The 24,739-nt window shown below is 41.0% G+C and overlaps 1 protein-coding gene across 3 annotated transcripts; it reads right to left on the reverse strand.

Annotated features, from left to right (window-relative positions):
* Positions 1-625: 625 nt before the first annotated feature.
* Positions 626-23,749, reverse strand: phldb3 (pleckstrin homology-like domain, family B, member 3). 3 transcript variants are annotated; one of them, XM_076106837.1, is made up of 15 exons: positions 23,432-23,749; positions 16,343-16,491; positions 16,005-16,118; positions 14,820-14,957; positions 13,822-13,950; positions 11,634-11,816; positions 8,476-8,586; positions 7,067-7,168; positions 6,566-6,653; positions 5,835-6,000; positions 5,101-5,182; positions 4,585-4,734; positions 3,340-3,565; positions 2,876-2,961; positions 626-1,452 (listed from the first exon to the last, which is right to left on the reverse strand). In XM_076106837.1, the coding sequence occupies exons 2-15, from the start codon at positions 16,487-16,489 to the stop codon at positions 1,318-1,320; spliced, it is 1,857 nt and encodes a 618-aa protein (XP_075962952.1). In that variant the 5' UTR covers positions 16,490-16,491; positions 23,432-23,749; the 3' UTR covers positions 626-1,317. The 3 variants fall into 3 exon arrangements, with proteins under 3 accessions (XP_075962952.1, XP_075962950.1, XP_075962951.1); XM_076106835.1 differs by having other exon boundaries at positions 3,340-3,568; XM_076106836.1 differs by lacking the exon at positions 23,432-23,749 and adding an exon at positions 19,281-19,354 and having other exon boundaries at positions 3,340-3,568.
* Positions 23,750-24,739: the final 990 nt, after the last annotated feature.

Here is a 24,739-nt window from a genome sequence, read left to right on the forward strand (position 1 = left end):
AATAAAAGAAGTTTGGTTTGTGTTGTGTGTCAATAAAAAAAAACAGCTTATTGTTCAACTGGTGCTGCAATGTGCACACTGCGTTAAGGAAATAGTCGATAGTGTTCAGATACTTTAAATAAGAAAACAAGTAAGAAGTTACAGAGATGCCAGGTATGTTAGAGAGTGTGTGCATCATTTGATATAGATCACTCGTATATCTTTTTGGGGAATAAGAAAATAGAGCAAATAACAGTGTTTTGGGAAATGGTTTGTAAACTTCTACAGTAAATATTCCTGTAGGACATAAGGTTCCTGTGAGTTGGATGGGATTTCCCCAATTTCTCAGAAGAATGTGTATCGAGATATTTGGTTAAAACTATTTAAAAGTGAGGAACAATAGGGCACTCGACACCAAACCAATGTCTAGTAATTGTTGAAATATTATATACATCTTGAGACTACAAGAAGCACTACTGGAAGAAAAGTACCAAATAAGGACATTGCAATGGTGCAAAATATGAATCCATGAAGACTGCATGAAAGACTGAATAAGAAATGTAACATATCTTTTGGGAGCTTTTGTTATTATTTGATGATGCCAATAAATATTTACATAGAAAAAAAAGAGCAAAGTACAGCAAACTTTTTTTTACAAATAAACATTTAATAGTGCATTCATAACAGTGTATGCCTTCATTTATTTGCATATCAAACCCATATAAATTTCCAAATAATAACTTAAGTCATGAAAATGTAATTTATAAAACAAAGATACATGATATGGACATATTAGTGGAAACACCTGACAATATAAAACAATCCAACACAAAAAATGATCACAGCACAAATCAACATGGTGATTTTATTGCTGGGTTGTTTAATTGGATTGCATTATATTGTACAGTGTTGCTATTATTGTGTCCACTCCCTGTTGTAGTGTGTCATCGTGTATTGTACACCAGTCCTGTGATGCTGGACTATGTCCAGCAGGGGGAGGTAGGGTTAGAAGAGTGAAACCTCCCAGTAACAGACTCCCAGTGTGCAGACCGCATGTGTTAAGTTGCTTGTGGTTTGCAGCCGGTTCAGCGGTGAACCTCTGCCGCCACATCAAGTAACAGTTTCCCCTGCTGTGATTCAAGCACATCTGTCCGGCATATCGAACCACTGCACCTCCGCATCGCACAATCGTCCACAGATCCATCAGTCCAGGTGCAGAATCAGAGCCTGAGGTGGATCTCTAGCCAAACCAGCTCCTCGGACCGAGTGAAACGGCTCACTGCATTGTCCGCTCAGTGGCTTCACTCGAGGGTTTTTTACAGTCAATTATGCAAGAGGTCAATAACGGCTGTGCTCGTCTGTTGCCGTGACGATGACGTCCATCCAAATCCGCATGGAGACCGGATTGGAAGCCACCAGAAAGAAAAGGCGGTCGTACGTCTTCACGCAGAACGTCAGACTGGGCCGCGGAGACTGAAGAGAAGGGACAGACGAGCAACAATGTGACAATGATAACAGTGACAGTAACAACAAAGACATGAAGCATTTTGACTGAAGACCGTTTCAAGATGTCACTAATCTCACTATAGAGGTTTTGCATTCTTTCACTTGAAACACAAACGTTATTAAAAATAAATGGCTTTGATGACAAATCTTTTGTAAGTTTTTTATAATTCCTGCTCTCACGGTTCCGTCTTTATTTTTCTCAGAAGCAGAAGAGGCTGCTTTAGTTTGAAAGAATTATTTTTTATAATTCTATATATTAAACTACTAAATATACTGTTTAGTAGTTTAGTTCAGTGGTTCACAACGTAGGGGTCAGAAGATAAATCTGAGGGGTCGTGAGATGATTAATGAGGCTGGAAAGAAGAAAAAACAAAAGTTCATATAATTTGCTGTTTTTCAGAAACATTGGATCATTTTACCGCCTCTGTTAAACTGTTAATTTTAATGAAACCATCCAAGACGTTTTGAAGGGGAAAGTCTCTTTGTTGAAATACTTGTTTAATCTTTAACAATGTATATTGTATAGTATTTCATAACCTTATCGTGTATTTTTAGTATAAAATCTAAATTTTAAAAGTAACTATAGCTGTCTACTAAAAGTAGAGGAGTAACAAGTACAATATTTCACTCTGAAATGCAGTAGAGTAGAAATGCAAGGAGCATAAAAATGGAAATACTAAAGTAAAAAGTACTATGCATTGTACTAATGCATAGTACAATACTTGAGTACATGTACTTCTTGGTTAACCACAACTGCAAATGTCCTGCAGGCAATTTGTTTCATTGTTTTACTTGAGCTATAAAATGTAAATGACAGAGCTTCCGGTGGTACTTGTTAACCCGATGGTGAACCTGGAGTCATGCGACACCTTTAAGACCCGAGACTTGCCAGCAGGAAATAAAGCTCTAGTCTACTCAGCAGTACTACTGTTACCCGACACCGGCCTTTGATTTCTAATGCGGTAATTGCAGAGATCATCCGAGTCTTTAATCCCAAGTAAATCCGCCATGTCTAGAATCCGTTCAATGACCCATTTGGAGAAGGAGCAACCTCAAACGTTATGTCTTATGGATACGCCACAACAGATTCTAAAGGTGATTCTAGTTCAGCTGGCGGCCTCAACCGAAGATGTGCACTGAGCTGTAACAATATGTTTTCTGAGGCACAAACTTTTTTTATTTTTGGGATTGGGATCATGACTCGGCTAAACTGGCTTGCACATCATATTTGAGACTCCAGAAGTCCAATTTAAACTGCATTTATCAAATTGTTGCCCCGGGGGCTATAGAGTCCAGAGATTTGGCACAGACCCTCCAGCCGGATGAATCACTTCACAGGGTTTGAGAGATTTTCCTGAGTCAGTTGGTGTGTTGGTGCAGTAGAACTCACAGAAGCGGCCGTTCGTAGATGGTCAAGGTAAACTTCTTCTATGGCCTGGAAGTAGATGACTCCCTTTAGCTTCCTCTCATCGCAATCTGCAGCAAAAAGGGAGAAACACGTTAGGAAAAAAAAGTGGTGACAACATACTCACTAGGACTTGATGGACCTATTTGAGTCGTAAAAGATATGACTACTCTGCAACTTTATTATGAATTTAAAAATGATTTATAATCATCTTAAGTCCTCATTCTTTTGACTGCATAAAGAAGTAACACATAAGTAAATAATGTAGCCAGTTTTAAGTTGTTTTCTCTTAAATTAAACTATTTTTCCAGGGAAATACAATAGAATGCACAACAAAGAAATGGAGGATAAAGATGAAAAACATTACAACATTACCGAGTTAGTGTGACACACATTCATGCAAACAAGCAATAAGTATGTGTACACACCACTCTCCCCGCTAGTCTAACCTGTATAGTAGGCTAGTCGTTTGTGGTCCATGTCGAACAGGAACCACCTCTTCTTCCAGGTCTTTACTCTCCCCCCTCGTTTGGTCAGGAAGCCTGCGCAGCGTCGAGGCGTCAGCCGCAGGTCCGTGCAGCCGGTCACTCCGTGACCCAGAGACTCCACGTGGGCCCGGAGGTCAAAGTTGGGAGAGAGGAAGAGGGGCAGGCTGTGCTGCTGCTGGACGTCCTTCTGCTATCAGATGAGACACATTTTATTGTATGGGATCATGATACTGGGCATGTCCGTTTAGCCTGAAAAGATCTGTTGTGCTTTTCTAGTGCATGCACGTAAATGTGTGTCTGCTTATACAATCATCATGAGTTGACTGACTGAATGGAATATTCTTGATACCGTTATATATAATAAGTAACAATTGATAAGGATTGAAGGTTCAAACACAGAAAAAAGGGGAACATATTGTTGCATGACTGAAAAAGTAGGATCCAGTCTTTTTGGATCTTGACTAATATTAGTGTCTAGACGTCAGGATGTTTTTATTATTATCTTTTGCAACTGCAACACTCAGGGCATGTGTCCATATAGCATTTTTCTCCAGCAGAAAAGTGAGCAGCAACATCTCGACAAACCACCTCTCTAAATGCTGCTGTGTGATGGACGGGCATCGGCCCTTTTCTTTTCATTATTTATTCGGCCTACTATCCGTTTGTAGTTGTAGTTGTTTTAAGGGGAATCCCACAAATCCAATAAATCAAAGTGTGTCTACAGGTTTTAGGAAGTACTGCTGCATCTGCTGTATAAAGCGTTCCGTGGAGTTGAAGACTGCAAAGTGTGAAAATGGAAAAAAATCTGGAGGTGTGGAGTGAGAAAGAAGAGAAACTTTAAGAGACCCCTGCAGCCAACTCCTCATCAGGCGAGCAGCTCACAGCTACATTAGCTGCTACCAACACAACACATCTCAGCCTGTTAGATTAATTGATCTTTTATGGTTGTATACAAAGGTAGTTACTTTTCTAACCATTTGGTAATACCTCCAGCGCCCACTAGATGTCGCTCTGAGGCCTCGGCCCAGTTTGAGAATAGCTGATGTAGGTAATGGCAGATTTTGACAAGGAAGAAGAATGCGTGGAATGAACAAGACTTTCTGTCTGGTTCTACTGCATCCGTCTTTGTCCTTTTTGTTATTTAACTGTCCATTGTTCAGAGAAAATATCTTGAAGACTACCATATGGTTGTCATTTCATACATACCTCTGGGGAGTCTGGGGGAGAACTGGCCTTTGGTTGCTCCTTTGGTTCCGACTCTGGTCTTTGTGGGGTCTCTTGGTCCTCTGGTTCTGTTTTGGGAGACTTTATCTCTTTCTGCCTTCTCTCCTCCAACACCAACCACCGTCGCTCTTCCTGGGTGCACACATTGAAAAGTATTAGCTAATCATCTTTGAATACAATGTGAAGAAAGATGATACCGCTCTAACAGTTGTATGTAAGATGAATTATTTGACTTGTGTCTCCAAAGAGAGAAATGTGAACAATCCCCTTTCAAACTTCACATTAACACGCAATCATCTGGCTTAACATTTTTTTGCAGTATTGGCATTCGCCAATGCTGCAAACATGCATTACAAACATCCACACATCTGCTGGCTGTTTTCTCGGACCATCATGTGCGAGCTGAGTGGGTGTCAGTGATCAGACAGCCGTGTCTAATGCAGTGTGTCGCGGGCGATTAGAGGTGTCGGCGAGCGTTTCCCACGGCAGGTGACTCACCCTCTCTCTGAGCAGCCTCTCTCTCTCTGCCTTGGCTTCCCTCAGTTTCTTCTCGATCTCCACAAGATCCAACAGACACGGGCTGTGAGAGGAAGAGGAGGATTCGTCAAATCAATCAAAATAACTGCATTGGCTAAACACAGTTAAGGTTGAGATACCCTAATATGTGGAGAAGGGTATGACACAGCAAAAATCAGGAGCAGAACTGCAATTTCAGTGTTTATTCAAGTAATTGGAGTGCAGTCCTGCTCCTGAGATACAAACATGCCACTGTGATCAGTCCAAAATTCCACATCTAGCACATCAACTGTGTTTGCTTTAACTAAACAAAACTGGTATTACAGTAAACCCACAGTATTATTAATCTTCTACAGTTTGCTCACTTTTAGTTTTATCTCCAAATAAGTAGGGCTGGGCCAGAATATTCAACTATTCGTAGGTAGTTTGTTTTTTGGGATTGGACGATTTGGGCTTGTTCTCCATCTACCTGATCGTCTTGACTGCTCATGTTTGTTGCCCTATCAGACTTTGTTAAGATCTGGCAGAAAAGGCAACATGTCTAGAACAATTACTTTGTTGAGCACATTGATATCACAACCAATGCCGGCCCAAACTACGGTGCCCTTACTTGTTGCATGTGAATGCTGAAGTAAGCATATTAAAAAGAGACACTTCATTTCTCTCTTTAAAAAAAAAAAAAAAGAGCTCATCAAACGAGCAGTGAAGTTGCTGACCTGGCAGCGCGGGAGCTTGTTGTGCTGTTGCACGGAGTGAGGAACCCGCCGCCGTTGCTGTACCCATGTCTGCGGTCGCTGCTGTGGCCGTTGCTGAGCCTGTGGGAGACGAGGGGGGAAGTGAAAGCCTCAGGGTTCCGGCTGTCTGAAAGCGTCCTCACCAGCCCTGAGAGAGGAAGGAGATAGAGAAAGACACACAAGAAAAAAAACATGCATCGGTCAGCGCAAAAAACTTTATATAAGATCTGGCGTGAGAAAATTTAGTGCGATGAATCACATTTGATCCAGAATTTTCAGTTTGTTTACAGCTTTCAGGAAGGGACTAAGGACAAGCACACCTGGCAAGACGGGACCTTGTAGATCATGCTACTAGGATATTTGGTGACTGATAGAGGTGTGTGTGTGTGTGTGTGTGTGTGTGTGTGTGTGTGTGTGTGTGTGTGTGTGTGTGTGTGAAAAATAGATACTACCGAGGACATTAAGTATATAGACTCTTCTCTGGCTCATCCGGTCTGGACAGGAAAATCCTGCTTTCTACCAATGTAATAACAGCCTGCCGTCTCTCCTGACACACCTTTGATTTGACTAATAGGGAGGGAACTGAACAAACAGTCAGACAAAATGAGTGAAGAGAGAGAAAGAGCGTTTATTGTTCTATATCGTGGCGCTCGCAGCCTAAGCAATCACGAGCGCAATAGAAAATAGAAAGAAGGCGGCTGCTAGTAGCTCACCTTGTGCCGACAGCGGCCTGTCGTGGAGCTTGTTGCTGCGATGCGAGCTCCGTCTTCTGGGCAAACTGGCCGATTCTTTGCATGGTTCCTAAAAAGATAATAAAACATTTCAACTTCATCTTAAATCTTGTAAACTAGAGCTGAAGCGAGTAGGCGATGAAACAATTAGTCTATTGACAGATATTTAATCTGCAATTATTTCTATAATCGATTATGCCGCTTTTTAAGCACCAACAGCAACAGTGCACAGCTTCCTGCCTCTAAAATGTAAATAAATGCTGGTTGTCTCGGCCTTCTTACGGGACATTAAACTCTTTTAAAGTATCTTCAACGAAACAAGACATTTTAAAGGAGGTCTCTGGGAAATTGTGATGGACATTTTTCAACATTTCCTAGACTAACGAATTGATAGCTTCCTTGAGAAAAAAAAAAAATTATAATAAAATGAATCGAAACTGTTCTAACTAACACATGCTGTATCCACAGCAACATGCTGCACACCTGAGGAGGCTTGTGAACGGTCAGAGGGGAAAATGACATCATGCAGGGGGCTGAGCCGTTGATGTTGGACCAATCGGTGAGCGGCTTCTTCTCTTTGAGAACCTGTAGGACCAGATTAGATTTCATTTGAAATGGAAAACTGGAAGGCACAGGTAACAGTTTAAATGAATTGGAGCGGCGGGGAACATGACAAACACGGTGACTAATGAAAGCTGCTGCGTTCGACATACCACATCTGGCTGAGAATTAAAACTCCACTTCTAAGAGGGATCGCAATGAGTTAAAAAAAAAAAGAAGAAATTATCATCGCCTCTCTATCTTTCCCTCTTTGCTTGACTCACTAACACATGAGCAATTCAGTCTCCACATGCAGTGCACTGTTTAACCCTTATCTGTCTCTTTCACTGCTCTACACCAGTCCATACCCACAGGGAACGTGTGGGCAGTGAAGACTTATACAACAGTTACTGATGTCCCTTTCTGCAACAAGGAAATCTAAATCAGATTCATTTTGCCCAAACTATCTACTACACAAGTAATTTTCTATCCGATACAACAGCGTCTCAGTATTGAAAGTTCACTACACGTGTTTCAGAAGTAAACCACATCCTGCACGAGGTCATAATGTAGTCACTCACACACTTGTTATTTCTCTCCTCCTCTGTACTGCCACTCCCTTCTGACCTCCCCCAGTCTCTCAGTTACTAGAGCAGATGAACCAAACATTCAGTCACTTTTCTGACAAACACAATAATAACGCCCGTCACCCACACGGATCGATTGAAAAGTGCATATTTTCTTTTATGGCTTACCGCTCGTCAAAAGGATGTGGAACTTCTCCCAGCTTGCCTTCTCTCCCTCTCACACACTCGCATGTCCCCACACACACACTCACAAAGGAAGCACCCTCCCTCACATAGCTTACTCCTCCCTCCCTCCCTCCCTCTCCCTCTATGTCTGATTTGCTCTTTCCTTATCCAGATCTTGTCTCCTCCTCATTTCAACTGGTGCTGCCATTAATCAGATCAAAGGTAAACCACTGGCTGTGTGATAAAGTCGCAGCTCAGTCAAATCTGTGACTGGGTGAATCACAAAAGAGAAGCGAGTATTCATAATAAAACAGTTAAAGCATGGCAGGTTGGGCTGTCCACAGCAACATTATGTTATGAAGCTTAGCAACCTAAGGCTGTGTCTGAAATCAATCACTATTGTAATGGTAATAAAATAAAATAAATCACTAACTTCCAACTTATTATGAGGCAATGTGAAAATGTAGATCTCTCTCTCTCTCTAGAAAACCAGATGACACATCTCAAAAGACTTACCAGGTAAACAATACAATGTCTTCTAATAAATCCCACTAAACATTCAGACAATAGTGATAGACCACAAAATCATGACTCCCTTACTGTTTGATTAGTGTGGACGAGGTCTCTCCTCTCCTTCCTCAAGGCGTTGAGGTCCCTCTCCTTCTCCCTCTCCATCTCCTTCAGCTGTCTCTGTAACTGCTGGACTCGCTCCTGGAAAATTCACAACACAATTCCCGTCAGCGTGGACGGCCATATGGTCTCTTTTCATCAAGGGAAACAGCATGCGCTGTATCCGATTCATCTGGGCTGGCCCCGAGTTTACTTAATCTTTTCATCATGTTGTGGTGTAACGTTGGGAAGACATCCCCGATGTGTGAGCAAGTGCGGAGCCCCGAGCCGAGTTGATCTCCTCAGCCGGGACACGATGCAAATCAAACATCCATTTTGCAAGTTAATGAAAGGCACGAGAGGGACACGTGACAGCAGGGCTGAGAGGGGAACTCAAAAGTAATGACGGACTGATAATAAATCAGCACCTTAGGACAGCAAATATGACACAGTGAGAGACAGACAGACGGACGGACGGAGGGTATCGAGAGGAGCTGTCATCTGGCCTCACTGCGGCTGAGTTAACTACCATCCCTCTCACATAATCCCCCTCTTCTTCTCCCAAGCTGCGCTCCTCCTCCTACATACTCCAGCTAATTGAGGAACAATTCGATATTATTTTCACCATCTAATCTATTGTCGATGTCCATGTGTTCTTGTGGAATTGGACATGTGAACGGAAAAAAAGTCATTTTGGAACTTCCTGTCAGAATGTAAACAAAGATCACAAGTGAAAAGCTGCTCCCAGTTGTGGAGGCTTCAGAAATAATTTAGAAACATGAGATTCGAGACATGTTTTCTGACTTTTGGACTCATGACACGGAAGAATGACAAAAGAGTTTATCAATAAAGCTACTCTTAGCATTTTTTACCCACCGCGTTTTAGCCGTGCTACTGGTAAACGGCTCTATGGATGGTAATCTGTCTTGCAGTCCAGATTGAAATATCTCAACAACTATTGCCATTTAAATTTGTACGAACATTCATGGTCGCCAGGGTATGAATCCCTCTTACTTTGGCTATCCTCAGACTTTCACTGTAGCACCACTATGACGTTGACAATTGTGGTTTTGAGTTAAATGTCTCGAAAACAATTGGACTGATTGCCTTTAAACCGGTACAGACATTCATTGTGGTGTTTTTGTAAATATGAGTGGGACGAGCATGTGCAAATGCTAGTTCCCTACACAACAAGACATTGAAAACATATGTTCAGGTCAATAAATCACTATCCAAACAAAGAACACAGTCTGGTACTAATGTCTCAACACACCAGTTATACATTTAGGCTTTATCATGCAAGTGCCAACATGTTCCAGGCCTCTTCAAATTACCGTGTGAATCCAAATCTGAAGAGTTTTACTGTCTCCCAAACTGTTCCATTTCTTGACTCCCTCCATCACAAAGCTGCAGAATGAATTGTTTAACAATGACAATCATTATCGTGGTGTTTACAGTAAATCTGATTAATTAGAAGGTATATTGTTTCTCTACATTTAGAGTGTCTTTTCTGGTGCGTCCAATCAAGCCTACTCTGTTTAAAACTGTCTGGCCAATCACAGGTATTTTTCATTTTAAGTTTTAAGTTTATGGCGAATGCCGTGGATAGATCCTTTTTATTTAGTTGCATGATATGGTGACACTATTGTTATTGTCTTTAAATGTTTTGTACTTTATTTTTATTTGAAAGACATCAATTTAATCTCAAGAATATTTCTTTAAATTGTATCATTTTAAATCAACCTGTAAATAATCAGCAGTAGTTTTCTGCCAATTCAAAATCCTCAAGCGATACAGCTATTAAATTCTTCACATGGGTAAATATGGATAAATAAAAATAATCCTGAATTGTCATTTTATCTGAACAATTTTCCTAATCCTCGTGTTTTTATCTTTCCATCTTCTCCACTGTTGTCACTGCTCTGCCTTCCTTTCCGCTTGTTCTTTTGATTTCTCTCTCTCATGGTGGCCTCTGGTGTAATTAGACTTGCTGTACAGAGTCATGTGACAGTGTCAGGGTGACGCTGGTGAGAATGAAGAAAAGAGTTCATGCTCTTGTCAAGATTTAACAGAGGGGGGGGGGGGGGGGGTAGGAAGGAGGGCAAGTCTTAGCCTACAGTACCAACCATGGGCTGTGAGTTGAGGAGATTGTGTATATGTGCATGAGCATACTGTAAATAATGTGGCTGTGAGTCCTTCAGGGCCAATAATGGTGATTTTCACTGTGCTGCAGAGCAAAAATAGGATCCGAGCAAGATTTACAGCTTTGTTGATAACTGCCAACAACTCTGTGATTATTATAGGAGGAGCTCAGATTTGTGGCTCTAAAAGTTCACTTTCTGGTCTGCCCTCTCCTTAACTTAACTCTGCAAAGAAGATTCATTTCAGATGCTTACAAATGGAGGATGGTGCAGAACATTTCAGCAAGAAAAACAACTTGTTCTCAAGTGACAAAAGGAAGGAAACAAAAAAAGCAGCTTCAGTAAATGTTTCTGTTGGATCTCTGTGATGGTTTGTGCTTCTCTTCCCATTCATCAATACACATACTTTTGTGTCAATTAATGGACACAAATAATAGAGAGATGGGTGGCTGAGCAAGAGAATAAAGATTGTAGGAATAGAGGTCGTTAAAAGTTAGTTATTATTGAGTTATTAATGATACAATTGCTTCCGACACAAAAAAAACAGAAACTTCATGAACACAAGTGAGCATTTTACAATAAGTGAACATTTACACTACTATCAAGAAAAAATGAAATATTCTATAGCACTGTATGCATGTCCAAGGGGTTGACAAAATAACAGGAACACCTAAAAATTGCGATTTTCACCACGTCTCCGACACATCATGAACGCTGTCGAGCTTGTAAATTGGACCTTTACAAATCTTTTGTCAAAATGTAGATTTCTTTGCAGTATTGGACGTTATTGTTCCTGTTATTTTGTCCACCCGCTCTATGTACATGTCTGATGTCACGAGTCTGTATTAAAAGGGAAGTTTGTTGGAGGGTTAATCCCACGTCAGCCTGCGGGGGTACATACTTAGATGAAGCACATGGCATGCAGATAAGCTGCGAAACCTGTAGAACACGTCAGGAGAAGGAGTGACGTTCTCGGGGGAATTCCTTCTACCGCACGTTGTGGTTTACCTGCGAGGTGTTGACCGCATGCTGCCGATGAGAGATTTGCTTCTCCGTGTCCCTATCACTCTCCCCCTCCTTCTCTTCGTCCACCGTGCTCGCGTCCTCCTCATCAATGCCGCTCTCTTGCTCCAGAACACGAAACTCCCAGTCGTCAAAGGTCCGAACGGCCGCTTCCATCGCCTCTTTCTCCTGCATTCAGAACCGAGCAATTAGTCTGATAGGACCAGGTTGTGACAGCATTTGTTTTCGTTTTGTACTGTAGGTTCATTTTTTTAAATGCTGGACAATACATTTTTTATGGGTAATAAACTGCACTCAGATGTTGATGAGCAACACTTTGTTGCTAGTTCTTTGTCATTTAACCTCTCCACAAAATAATCTGTAAATATGTTTTAGTTACAGTACAGCTACTAAAATCATTTTACAAAGTTGTTTTAATGGTGTAAAAATTCTGTATGAAAATAGTGATAATTCCAATATTCACTAAAAATTGAAATCTTTCCAAAAAGTATAATATGTTTATTTTAAGATAGCTCGTAATTTAAAGAAAATCTCCAGATTCTTTTTTTTAACTTTAATGCCAGATGAGTTTGTGTGCAGCAACACACAGATGTTGCCTCAAGGTAGAAGCTATCTTACAGAATCAAACACTTTATATAAACAGACGATATAAACAATTGAACTTCTGGGAATCTGTATTTAGCGATACTTCGTCAATACAAGCACTGGTTTTAATACGAAAATGAACCTGAAGAGCATTTTCAAAGAGTCAAAATATGTTCGTGTATAAAAGTGCAAGTACAAATGAAAGTAAAACTTGTACAGCCTCATTGACACATAACCAAAATACCTGCGGTCTTGTTCTTGTGCACGTGTCCCCTGTTTGTGCGCATGTGTGTGTTTTCCTCTGTGGCGCAATTTTAGACAAAGCAGCTTCTAAAAAGATCTTTCCAAATAAATCTGCCCTGTCACAACATAAAGTAACAAACGGCTGCTGGAATGCATCCAAACCTATCATTAAACAAAGCTTTTAAAACAAGGAGGTCTCCCATCGTGTTCTGTCACATTCTCAGAGTAAAATAAACAACCCATGTACTGTGTGTGTGTGTGTGTGTGTGTGTGTGTGTATATACACATTTGAACCGTTGACACATCAGGTTGAACAGGTACTGAACAATCACACTTTTGTGCAACCAAAAAACCACTTTATGTGTAGGAGTCAGAACCTGTGCCACAGTAACACACCCTGCATCTCAGACACACTGTCGTGAGCCAACGAAGCACAACAAGTATCAGTATCAGTTTTAGATTTCAAGTGGATCGCTGCCAACAACGTCATCTATTGCATTTCCTCCTAAATAAGCAAGTTCAGCAAGATTAGATAGTTCACCACATGACACGGTCAATTGATGTTTGAAAATCAATACATCAAGGTTCAGATCTGGAGTTACAGCTGTGGGCAGCTTGATTGTGTTTTTAAATATGCAATTCACAACTTAAACCCTCTCAAAAGCAGGAAACAGAAAACATTCTTGTGTTCTTTTCTTTTCCTTTCTTAGTTTGACCAAAACGTCTCGGAAACAGCCAGATACAGCTGCACTGATCACCTGTGTTGTCATGTTTGTGTTTAGTACATTTATTAATGAGTAGTTTCCGTTGTCCAAGAGGTAATGATGATATGTCAGACATCTTCCATCTGTTAAAGTGATGATTCAGACATGGGTGTCTTTTACTTTAATGTTCCAATGGTTTAATTTAGACATGAATAAAGAGTGTGTGATGTTTGGCAGATTATTATTGGTTTTTTTTACACCATTTGCACTGCTGGGGGGCTACATAGTTTCTCCTCAACAACTTTATTTTACAGTGTTTCATAGTTAAACAGATTTTCTTTTCTTTGTGCATATCAGATGAAATGTATTCCAGTGGTCTTAGAAAGAGAAACATTTATTTTTGCATGTTTTACTTTGTGTACGTTAATCTGACAGCATTCAGTTCTATCTGAATCCACCATGACCTTTAATGTAAAAGTCACCAGGGTGCTTATTCAGACACGTTAAATTGCCATCACATTAACGAGACTAGTATGAAAAAGAGCGAGCTGAACTTTTTGAAACATGAATATGTTAAAGACACCATCGTCTTCTTATGTTGCTTCATTCATAAAGAGGCTGTGTGCAGCTCAGCCACTCACCTGCTGCAGCTGCAGTGTTAGCTGTTCTCTCTGGCTCTCTGGCTGACTGGGGATCAGTTTCTCCTTCTCCTCGCACCTCCGCTTCAGTTCCTCCACCCTCCGCCTTTCCTCCTCCAGACTCTCTCGCTCCTGCAGTTACAGATGGTAAAGCAAGAGTAGAGTCACCACCAAACTATTTAAAGCAAAACAAATACTAATTCAAAAAAGACAAAAATAACACTTTAACAAATACATTTCCCAACCGAGTTTACAGAGTTTGTTCTGCAGACAACTTGCTTCAAACCAGCTCATTTCATGGGAATCGACTTATCATTGAAATGATCTTGTGTTGATGTTGGTGGACTATTACTGAGCCCACACATTTCTGTGTGAAATTTCTTCAGCCAACTTTTTTTCTGTTGTGATTGTGAACTCAAACTTCACTCCAAATATGTAAATAAATTAAATAATAAAGTAAATAAGTAAGTAAGCAAATAAACAAAAAGTCCTGAGGTATATAAATGAGACATATATAAATTTATAATATATAAATGCATCAACATAGTTAAAAAAAATTAAAAAACATGTTTTTATTACAATGACGTTTTTCAAAAGGACTACATTTATTAATTTAAGGGGACTTTTATCTGTTGTATTCAAATGATTGGGGTCAGAAATGTGGAATTATGAAATAAAAGTCCACTGAAATAAAGAAAAATTGTCCTGTCAATTATTTTTTAAATAAAAACCTATTTATATATTCATATCAGCATTTGTTGATATATATATATAGCCTCATTTATTTACTTCAGGGTGTATTTCATAGGCATATTTGTTTATTTATCCAATTAATATTGAATGAAATAGCATTCTATAATGTTAAGTCATTTAAAATATAACAATCAACACTATTAGTCTGTTGGTCATTAATGAGGACAGAAGAACAGTCATGGCAAAACACATCAGAAATGCAGCATATTCGTAACAAGTGAAAACCTTGGATATGAATTGTATTATACCTTCTGTCTGCCGGTGTGTCTGTGCTTCTCCTTCTGTCTGACCTCCTGTTGTAGAGCCTGCAGCTTCTGTGTGTGTCTGTGCAGCTGGGTCTGCTCCGTCTGCAGCTCTCCCTGCAGCAGGGCGATCTCCAGCTGCAGCTGAAAGGACAGCAGACGCCACAGAGCTTAATCATATTGACCAGAGCCTGAGCAAGTCAGAGACATGCATTCCTTTACCGTGACAGTGTCGATGTTTGGAGACTGAAATGTGCAGACTTCAGCAGAAACACAATCCAAGTCATTTCACTGTTTCCTTGAACACACTGTCTTGGTTGTTAATTTGTAGCGGCAGTCATAGTGAGTTAAAATAACCCTTAAAGAAACCTTAAAAGAATACTTCACCCCCAAAATGACCATTTGTATACCAATTACTCCCCCTGTGTTACCTTCAATTCTTGAAGAAAACTTAGTTCACCTCCATGGTGAACAAATAATAAAAAAAAACAGAGAAAGTCTTGTTGAACTGAAGAAAAACAGCGTTTAGCAGCGAAACTATATGAAGTACTTTATCCAGTCATATGCTCACCACTTCCCAAATACATGCATGTTCACTAAAATCGTACTATTTAAAAACACTTCTGCATTAACAGCCTCACGACTTGTCCCTGCGAGTACCGTTTCCTTAAAGATATCTAGATAACACAAGTATTACTTTAACCACCTGTTTTGCAACAGCTGATGAAGATTGCATATTCTTAAATTCATGCTAGGACTGAAACATACTTTCACATTCATTTATCTAAAGTTAATTTTTTATTTTTTTTTTAAATGAATCTTTAAGTCTATGAAATGTCAGAAAAGATAATGGTAGAGCTAAGGTAGATCTTTAAATAGCTAGTTTTGTCCAACTAACAGTCCAAAATCCACAGATATTCATACCATCATATCTGTAAGAAAAAATATATTTAAAACAAGAAGAAGCAAATAACTCATTTGACACGCTGGAGCTTGTTTGGCATTTTTGCTTTAAATAAATGACAGAGAAAATAAATTAGCCACCATCTTCAAAATTGATTAACTAGTTTTAGCAAGCTTTATCATTTAATTGTTTCAGCTTTAAGTCAGTCAGTAGTCTGCTATACATTTTACACCAAATTTAATCATCAGTTGTTGTTGTGCCCTTCTATGATAGGGCCACATGCTCACTTCGATCTTTAGTTCCTCCTTCTGTTGGTCGATCTCTGTGATTCGCTGTTGGAGCATTGAGGGCGACGACGGCAGGATCCTCAGTGAGCCCGCCTCCAGCTTTTTAATGCAGGACTGACAGACAAAAGGGGGAAAAGTACATGAGGTGACCACATGCAAGCTTTAAAACAGTAAACAGGTTAGTAATAGGAGAGGATTCACTGGTTTAACTGCATGAAGCGAGATGCATATCTCTTCTAACATGCAGCTACAGATTATGAATTCATGTCCCAACACCCCATCGTTTGGCATGAAAGAGCTGCATCAGCATCATCAACAGCTTCATCTCACTCACTTACCCGCCCACTCTCCGTGCTGCTACTCTCTGTATCCGACTCCGCCCCCGAGGAGGCGGGGCTCTGAACTCCAGCCACTCTGGTGAGCCACGGCGGCCGCAGCCCCTGCTGCCACGGGCTCCTGGTGCTCTCCATGTTATGTTGGGGCATTTCTTAAAAAAAGGCAAAGACAGGCGAGGCAGTTATTGAGAGCTACTTACTTTGGTGAATATACTGGTAATGTAATCTGCTGCATGTTTGAAGGCGTATCAGAGATCGGGTGACCGTTCACAGAGGGGATTTCACAGCCAAGTAGTAACTGCATAAGCACATTAAAAACACAGAAATCCCCCCCGGCTTCCAGAAACCAGCCTGTGATGGAGAAAACACTCGAGGAAACAATAGCGAAAGACAGGGCAGAGTTCAGGATGTGGGCGGTGGTTTGTGGTTGTGTTTTAAGCTCTCTGGTGTGTGTGTGTGTGTGTGTGTGTGGACACAAAGCGTGATGAACAATAGTCTTCTTTGAAGGCTTTTGATGTGCATCGGCAGACAACAATCAATGAAATACTACAAGGACACATTGCCCACAAAAATACTGGAGCACATCAGGATCGACTTTGAAGTACTTTTAAGTTGTAATTGTTTTGTTCCGTCGGTCACATTCATGTGCATTTACCAGAGCAAACATCATTGTATAGTGTTTACACTGCTCTGCATCAAAGTGCTTTACAATGTGTCAACCTAAAGGCCCATATCATCCTGTTCTCTTTATTCTATTGTGTCCTTCAGTCCTCTACTGTGTGGTCTCTCTTTACACTAAAATACGCATGCACAGACCTAAACCTATTTTGTGGGAAAATACTTTTGATTGCCATTGTGCAACCTTTTCCCACCATCGTCCCTCGCCCTCTATGCCCTCCCTCTCTCTCCTTGTATCCAGACCTTATTAGGCTGCAGGGAATGCAGGCAGAGTGGGAGCACAGAGATAAATATACAGCAGAGATATGAGTGAGGGCTTCCAAACAATGACTGGCACACTGACACGGAGAGAGAGAGAGGGGGGGGCATGGACAGACAGAGGAAAGAAAAAATGGCAGGAAGTGGAGTGTAAAATGTCAAGGACTTGCACCAAATATGCAACATGCAGCTTTACAGAGGTGTCCATGGATAAAGCATAATGTTCACATGGTGAGGTTATTTTTATGGCTGCATAAACTGGGGTCCAGGTGAAAAAGAGTGAAGTCTGCTCTCAACAATTATTTGTTATGATATATGTGTGGTGGGTCTTTAAGAATAAACAAGTTAACTATTACTTATCTGATCTTCTTATTCTAATGAGACTATGTTTTCTGCTCTATGACTGCTGAAACAAACCAAGACAAAGTGATCAGGAGGACATTACAATGGAAACAGCTCTCTCACTTTCAGGACTGACATGGCTATCACATACTGTGTCACTGATGTGACATGAAAGATGAAAAAAAACAACGTATTAATGATCCATGGTCTATGCAGTAAGTAACTGATACCGATACACAAGGTCTCATGACATGGAAGCTACTAAAAAAAACATGAATTTTCCATGTACATATGGATACACACACTTTAGTGTTACTATAAGAGACATTTACAACCCTAAAATGTCAAAAACAGCACAAAAAAGCAAAAATAAGCTGATGCTGTTTATTTAGTGCATAATTAAGTCATTCAAGTGTCATTGAATGCTATAAAAGACTGAAATAAAATAGTTTGTAACAAAGACGTATGTTGTATTGTTCTGATAACTGTAGCCTACTTATTACACATTGAATGTAATATGAAAAGCAAGCGCACAGTCTGCTCGTTTTACTGATGAGAGGAAAGAAACAAGAGCCTGCTAACTCCGCCTAAATGCATTTATTTGTTCTCATTTATAAAGCATTTAACATGTGGATAGGTTTTCAATAGCGGATGCAAAAAAAGAAGTTCTGATTTATCAAACGTACATCTCTTCAAAATGGCTGGTTTAACTATTCAAGATAATATGAGGTGATGAGGAAATCACAATAAACATGTTAAAGGAACGCTCATTTACACACAAATTCACTCTTCTCATGAGGTATGAGGCCTATAGGGAATTGGCTTTCGATTGTTTGTCACTTCTTAAAAGTGAGTTTTCAGGAAAAAAAAAAACATTTGAGAAACAGTGTTACTGTATTGATCATTTGTCCCACTTCTAACAATTTCCCCTGTGCTCTTTGACTTTGTGTCCGGTAAAAGCTGACGACTTCTGCGGAAAACAAGGCAGAGAGAGCTTCACACCGAGTTACATTCATTTCCAAACAGACGTCAGTGCAGCAGGCGCTCGCTATCTGACCTCCAGCTAAAGTCCACTCAGATACACTATCAACACCACGGAGCCGAGACAGAGAGAGAGTGAGTGAGTGAGGGGCGCATGCAGGAGTAAAGTCCACGTGTTCATGTTAACACAGTGGTTTGTCAAATGCAACAAACAACAGGCTAAACAAACACAAGAGAGAGGGAGACAGTAGGAGACGGTAAGAAAGATGGATACAAGTCGACTACAGATACAAAAAAAAAAAAAACGAGGGCAGAGTTCAGCCGGAGAGTCGGATGGAAAGAACAAAACATAGTTTTGTGCCCAAAATAATTGGACTTGATTGCGGGGAGGGCCTCTGGAGAATAAGATAGCGGAGAGGGAGTGAACAGAGCGTGCATGTGTGTGTGTTTATGTGCACGAGTTATGCAATGACTACCCAGAGGTAACACAAGACATGAGCCCAAACTCTCAAACTGAAACCTAGAAGAGTTCAGCACTCTGTATCAGTCTGCAGTGCCAATTATCAACCACAGATCAGCAATAACCGGCAACAGCTGACTCACCATAACACACAGTCACAGTCAGACCAGTGTTATGTGCTCAACAGCACAGCAGAATGCTTCTCGTGTCATATTGTCTCACCATGAGCTCAAATCAGCAAAGTCTCGTCTCTCTTCCTTTCACTCCGGGGCTCCACTGGAGTTTCAGCCTTCTCCATTCTTATCACCTGTGTGTTTGAGTTCAAATAATCCAGATTCAAGTCAATAAACACTTTCTGCTGCAGGAGAAGAGCGACTAAATCCAGTACAAGCAAACACCTTTCAATGCTGCTGCTTCATCAGGGTCTCTTTTAAGTGTGCGCTGATAGCGAAGATAGAAATCCCACTTCCTACAGAGACAGTGGTCACACACAGACACACCAATGGATTTCATCCAGAACATCACATTAGCTGCCATGTTGTTTGTTACATGAACAGCTGAGATGTTGACAAAATAAGGGATATTAGTTAACGGTCAGTGACTGTTAAAAATGTAGTTTTGACCAATGAAAACAGGTTGGAGATGGAGCAGGCGCACAGAAATAGAGCCAGGCCGAGGGCTTTGTCAAACAAGCGACACGTCGAGCAGCCTGTTCGCTGGCACACACAAACAAAACATAGCATATACTTAAGCTCCCAAATGATGAAAATAACAGAGTAGTACTCTGACACGACCTCCCGTTGGTGAGAGGCTGAAAGGAAAAGAGTGGCTAAGCATTGTGTACACAAACCCATAAAGTCAACACCGACAACAGCTATATTCCGTCAGCAACACACAGGACAAAAGAGCTCTGACGGTGGTATGATCTGTGTGGGTGTGAACGCCGATTACAGCCTGTCACTATGCGTTTAATACCAGGGCTAGTATAGGGACAAACATGTCACACACGGAGCATCTGAGCAGAACTGCCCCGTAAAGAGGGGCCCACGTACAATGCCGGATTGATCCACAGAAGGAGGTCAAGCCGCTCTCAGTTCACTCAAACTAAACGTACAATCTATCGGATATCAACGGAGGTTTGTGTAGAATTCAATGATATAATAATGTGGCAAGAAGTAGGTCTGAGTGACACAGAGGAACTAAGCTTTGATACTGACAGGGACTAATCTCGGGGTCACTGTGCACTGCAGTGTAAACAGTAGATGGGTGATGTGTGTTAGCTCTGTGGGCTGAAGCTGAATTTCCAATTCGGCCCAATATGGGAAAGATTGATCTCGCCACAAACTCCATTTTGTTTTCCGTTAAACCAACCAAACCAAAAACCTCCTGCACGCTGTCGATCCGTTGTACTCGTTATATTTGCGACATTTCATCCGGTAAAACTAACGTATAAAGTGGGTGCCAGTGATCAACAGTGTGCAGGAAGCTTCTGGTTCTTTCACAGTCAGAATTTATTATCCGACACGTCTGTCTATAAGATTTTCTAGTGTGCAAAAACTGTGTCGAAGTATTGCAATTAAATTGAATTAGATGCAATTAAAAGCAGATCTTCTCCCGGTTGCAGACCTTGAAAACAGTGAAAAATAAAACCTCTACTTCACCTGGATCAAACATCTTCAGAGGATTAGCGAGTTGTGAAATCAGTCGCGTTCACCACAACATACATTCAGTGCACTGTTCTGCACTGCCTTACACACAGTGGCATGGCACAGACCAGAGAGGCATCCACAGTCCAGATGTCAAAGTGCTTCTTTAGTTCTCATCTGCAGAAGGCATAAGACTAAAGCCAGCTATTAAGCCATGTGAACTACTAGGAAGTCACATATTCTTTTAATTAGCCACAATTAAAAGGCTAACAGACCAAACCTCCCGTCTTTAAAATGTTGGGTTAATAGCAGGCCTGACATCATCACATTAGTATCTTATGCACACGATGTTTCCAGCGAGCACAAGTCATTTTCCTATTTTTATTGTCAGAATTGAGACACTGAAGTCCCTCCTATTGCCCTGCTGCAGAACACATAAAGTCTCATTTTAGACTAATTGGTTTCTGCTAGGTTGTATGAAAGGGGAAATAATGGCTGCAGCAGCATGTGTAAATCATGTTAAAATATATAAATATATACATATATATATACATATACATATATATATACACACACATACATTTAAATGTTGCACTAGATTTGCTTCCTCAAAACAGATAAAAACTGATATATTTATGGGCCTGTTCTTACATGCAGGCAAAGGGCACGCTGTCATTTGACAGATTAAATGCTGAGGACTGCCCGGCAGCGACCTCTGGACCTGCTGCTGTGTGGCTTCTGCCGGCTCGGCTATCGTCATCGTACAAGTTTGTGAGCAGGAAAAGCAGGTGAGAGGAGCCAGTTTTGGCTGTCACTCAGCTGTCAGTGAGAGGCGAAAAGGCCAAACTAAGCCTGACACCTGGGTGTCAACACATATGACAAAAAACACAGATGCAGCTTAGTGAAGCTCATGTGTCGCATGCAAGAAAATGTACCAACAACATACATTTTTCTACATTCCTGTGGAAAATTGGCCGACGAGCTGATGTGTGAAATGTTTGTGCCGTGACTACAACGGCAGCTTTATGCGATCATCAGTTGTACACCTCGGGATATATCAGCTCCAGCACCACTAATAAAAAGGTCTGGGCATTGATTGTTTAAGCTATACAATCTAAAGTAATAATAAAAAGTCAGGATTCCAATCAGGTAGCCCATTATCAATCAAAGAAATAAGTAAACAACATTTGATGCCAGATTCCAGTAGAGTTTCTGATACTCTGGGCTATGAAATCAGATTTTGGTTTGGACAAAAACACTGAGATTCGATATCCATCCCTACGAGTAGCCTCAATTTACCAGAATGCAACGCTGCCTCGGCACATGTTGCACTTACGGGTGCAAATCAACATCTTGTCCCACTTCTGTTGTCGACATTTTTACTCAGACTTAAAACTGTATGCAACAAGTTCAGCCGGTCTAATGGAAGAAGCTCAAATGTGTTTTCCTGTTAAAAGAAAAAAACTCCTGCAATGTAGAGCTAAAGAAATACGGATTATTGATATATCATCAAAAGCAGTAAATAGGGGGACAAAATGTGTCATTGTAAAGATGTTTCTGCTCTTGTCCGTTTGATATCTCAGAATATCTTTTGGTTTCGGACTGATCAGACAAAAAACACAGTTTGACGATTTGACGAAGCAGTTTCAGGGTGCTGGTATTGTGCATGCTGGCTTACTGTTGTAGTTTACAGGGAGACTTTAATGTTATAAGTAACAACTGTGACTTTCCTACTATGACAAGTGAAAATATCTGCTGTGAAAAAGGCTTATGAATAGCTGCAGCCCAACTGAAATGCAGCAAATATCTCCCTTTATTAAGCCCTACTTACCTGTAGGCTTTAATTAGGTCTTAACATGAGATAATCTCATTGATGGAAACAACAAATGCAGAGTTGAAGGTTTACTGTGAGAAAATCTCTTGTAATAAATCCCCATCCTTGCAACTGGAAGTAACTCCTGGCATCAGTACTGGTTCAACCGCACCGACACAGATTCATTAGGCCTGAGTCAATCTTTGGGAATCGTGATGCAAGAACAGTGATCCATTAATGACAGGGCTCAGACACGGATTTGTCCAGAAGACAGTCAAAACAAGAGGCGAGTGTGTGTGACCGACAATAACTAAAAGGCAGAACTCCCTCCACAGCAAACCCTCCCAAACCCGAGGCAATCTCTCAACCCACACTCCCACCCACTGTGTACCCTGTCTGATGGAAGGATAAGAGGCGAGATACCTCAGAGTCAGTGTACACAAAAGGGGGGAATGTATGTAAAGTAGAATTATTGCCATTATTATAACCCCCTTGGTGCCCCCAAGTGCCTTCTCAGACATCCTGAGTCCACCACTGGTCATGGGACAAGGTTGGAACAAAAACATAATTGAGAATGAATCAATGAACTACTTCACACAAAGAGTTAGACTCAGGCAGTTTGCTTTGAGAATGCATTGAACAATCAGGAAGGTGGATTAATTCCTCCTGTTGTTTTGGGTGCAGAGGGATTAAAAAGTAGACGCGGTTGTGTCTAAAACTGAGGGACTCACAACGTCCCCACGTCATTTAACACGTTAATGTCAGGGCGACTTCACTCGAACATTCCGTCTCGTGTGAGATGTATTATTTACACCAGGAACTGCGCGAGCTCTGTGAAAGTAGTTTGAAGGTGGGAGAAGCCGATTTGGTAATGACAACAAAACACAAGAATTTAAGCAAACAACCGCTCTCACCTGGAAAACGTTGAGGGTCGAGAGCTGTGGGTCCTCATTCATAACATAGTGGCAACTCCGGGCGACATTAAAGAGACGAAACGCGGCAAAAATACAAAAACTGTAGCGAAACGTCACTTCAGGAAACTTTTAAAGCGCTTTCACTTTGAGACGCTCAAGTCAGAGTCGCGTTACCTTACTTCGAGCTCGCCGACTGTTTGCTGCGAGGCTGACAGCCACGTTGTATTATACTTTCTGCCGGTTTTTTGTTATCTTCACGTGGTTTGATTCAATCCCACCCAGGAACAACTGCCAGAGCAGCGTGAGCTGCTGCTGTTGTTCAACAGGTGAGGTTGAACTGAAAGCACGCGCGGGGGAGGAAAGCGACGACGGAGGCGGGGCCGACTAATAAAAGTCGTTTTGTGTGTTGGGCGTAAAAGAAAAGCCCCGTGTTCCTCCAGTCTGAGCAAACTTCACCGCCCGGTTCCCCGTGCTGTACGGACAAACAGTGAGAGGAGTCCCGTTCACGTCCCTGCACCGAAATGGCATTTCTATTCTGGGAACTGACGGAGCTTTACTCATTGTGAAGCGGCTCAGCTAAAGAGTCATTCCGGCATATTGCCAGCACGCTGTCAAGTAAAAGGCCAATTAAATACTTTTCATGACAAGCTCCCATGGGAATAGGTTAATAATATAGAGTAGGAGGGACTTGGGGTCACTTGCAACATTTTAAATAGTTTCACAAATTTGAAGGGAACAAGAGCAATTTGCTTCAAGCCTGAGCTGCCTTCTTCCACTACTGACATTAAAACCATTACTCCGACCTCCCATTTTAACGACTGTCCTGCTGGAAATCTGTCCGTTTTTGCCCAGGAATCAATAAAGTTACTTTAACCGAACGTTAAACACCATATTGAATGAATTTGTTGATTTTGTTTTGTATTACTAATGTAGTCAAGTCAAAAGTGAAAAATGTGTCCCTGAATTGTTGTGAAGTATGAAGTAGAAGAAATGGAGAAAAAATAATCAAGTACTACAAGTACCTCAAAACAGCAGTAGTAAATGTACTTGTGCTGTAGTTTAGGTGCTTCCAGACCTGTTTATGTCCGAGAGAAACCCTGAGGGGATAAACACTCATTTTGAAGGTGTCATGGCGGCTTCTTTCTTGTGACAATCTTAAAGTGAGTGTTTATAATGTTTCTTGTTTTTCAGGACTCTGCAGTGAGAGTTATACAGAGGTACAGAGGTTTAGGGAGCTCGGCCCATGCCGGATGAGAATTTACAGTACGGTAAAATCAATGTATTTATAAATCGTACAATATGTTGCAA

This window comes from Anarhichas minor, unplaced genomic scaffold, assembly GCF_050575085.1.
Source record: "Anarhichas minor isolate MPS153535 unplaced genomic scaffold, ASM5057508v1 ptg000035l, whole genome shotgun sequence".
NCBI lineage: Eukaryota > Metazoa > Chordata > Actinopteri > Perciformes > Anarhichadidae > Anarhichas > Anarhichas minor.

What these genes read in the sequence shown, in the direction of transcription:
- phldb3 (XM_076106835.1), bottom strand. Translation starts at nt 16,489, where the DNA reads ATGCCCCAACATAACATGGAGAGCACCAGGAGCCCGTGGCAGCAGGGG. An exon ending in GCAGCACGGAGAGTGGGCGG is followed by an intron (nt 16,119 to 16,342) that starts GTAAGTGAGTGA and finishes TTTGTCTGTCAG; the next exon opens with TCCTGCATTAAAAAGCTGGA. An exon ending in ACAAGCTCCCGCGCTGCCAG is followed by an intron (nt 5,183 to 5,834) that starts GTCAGCAACTTC and finishes TTCCTCTCACAG; the next exon opens with CCCGTGTCTGTTGGATCTTG.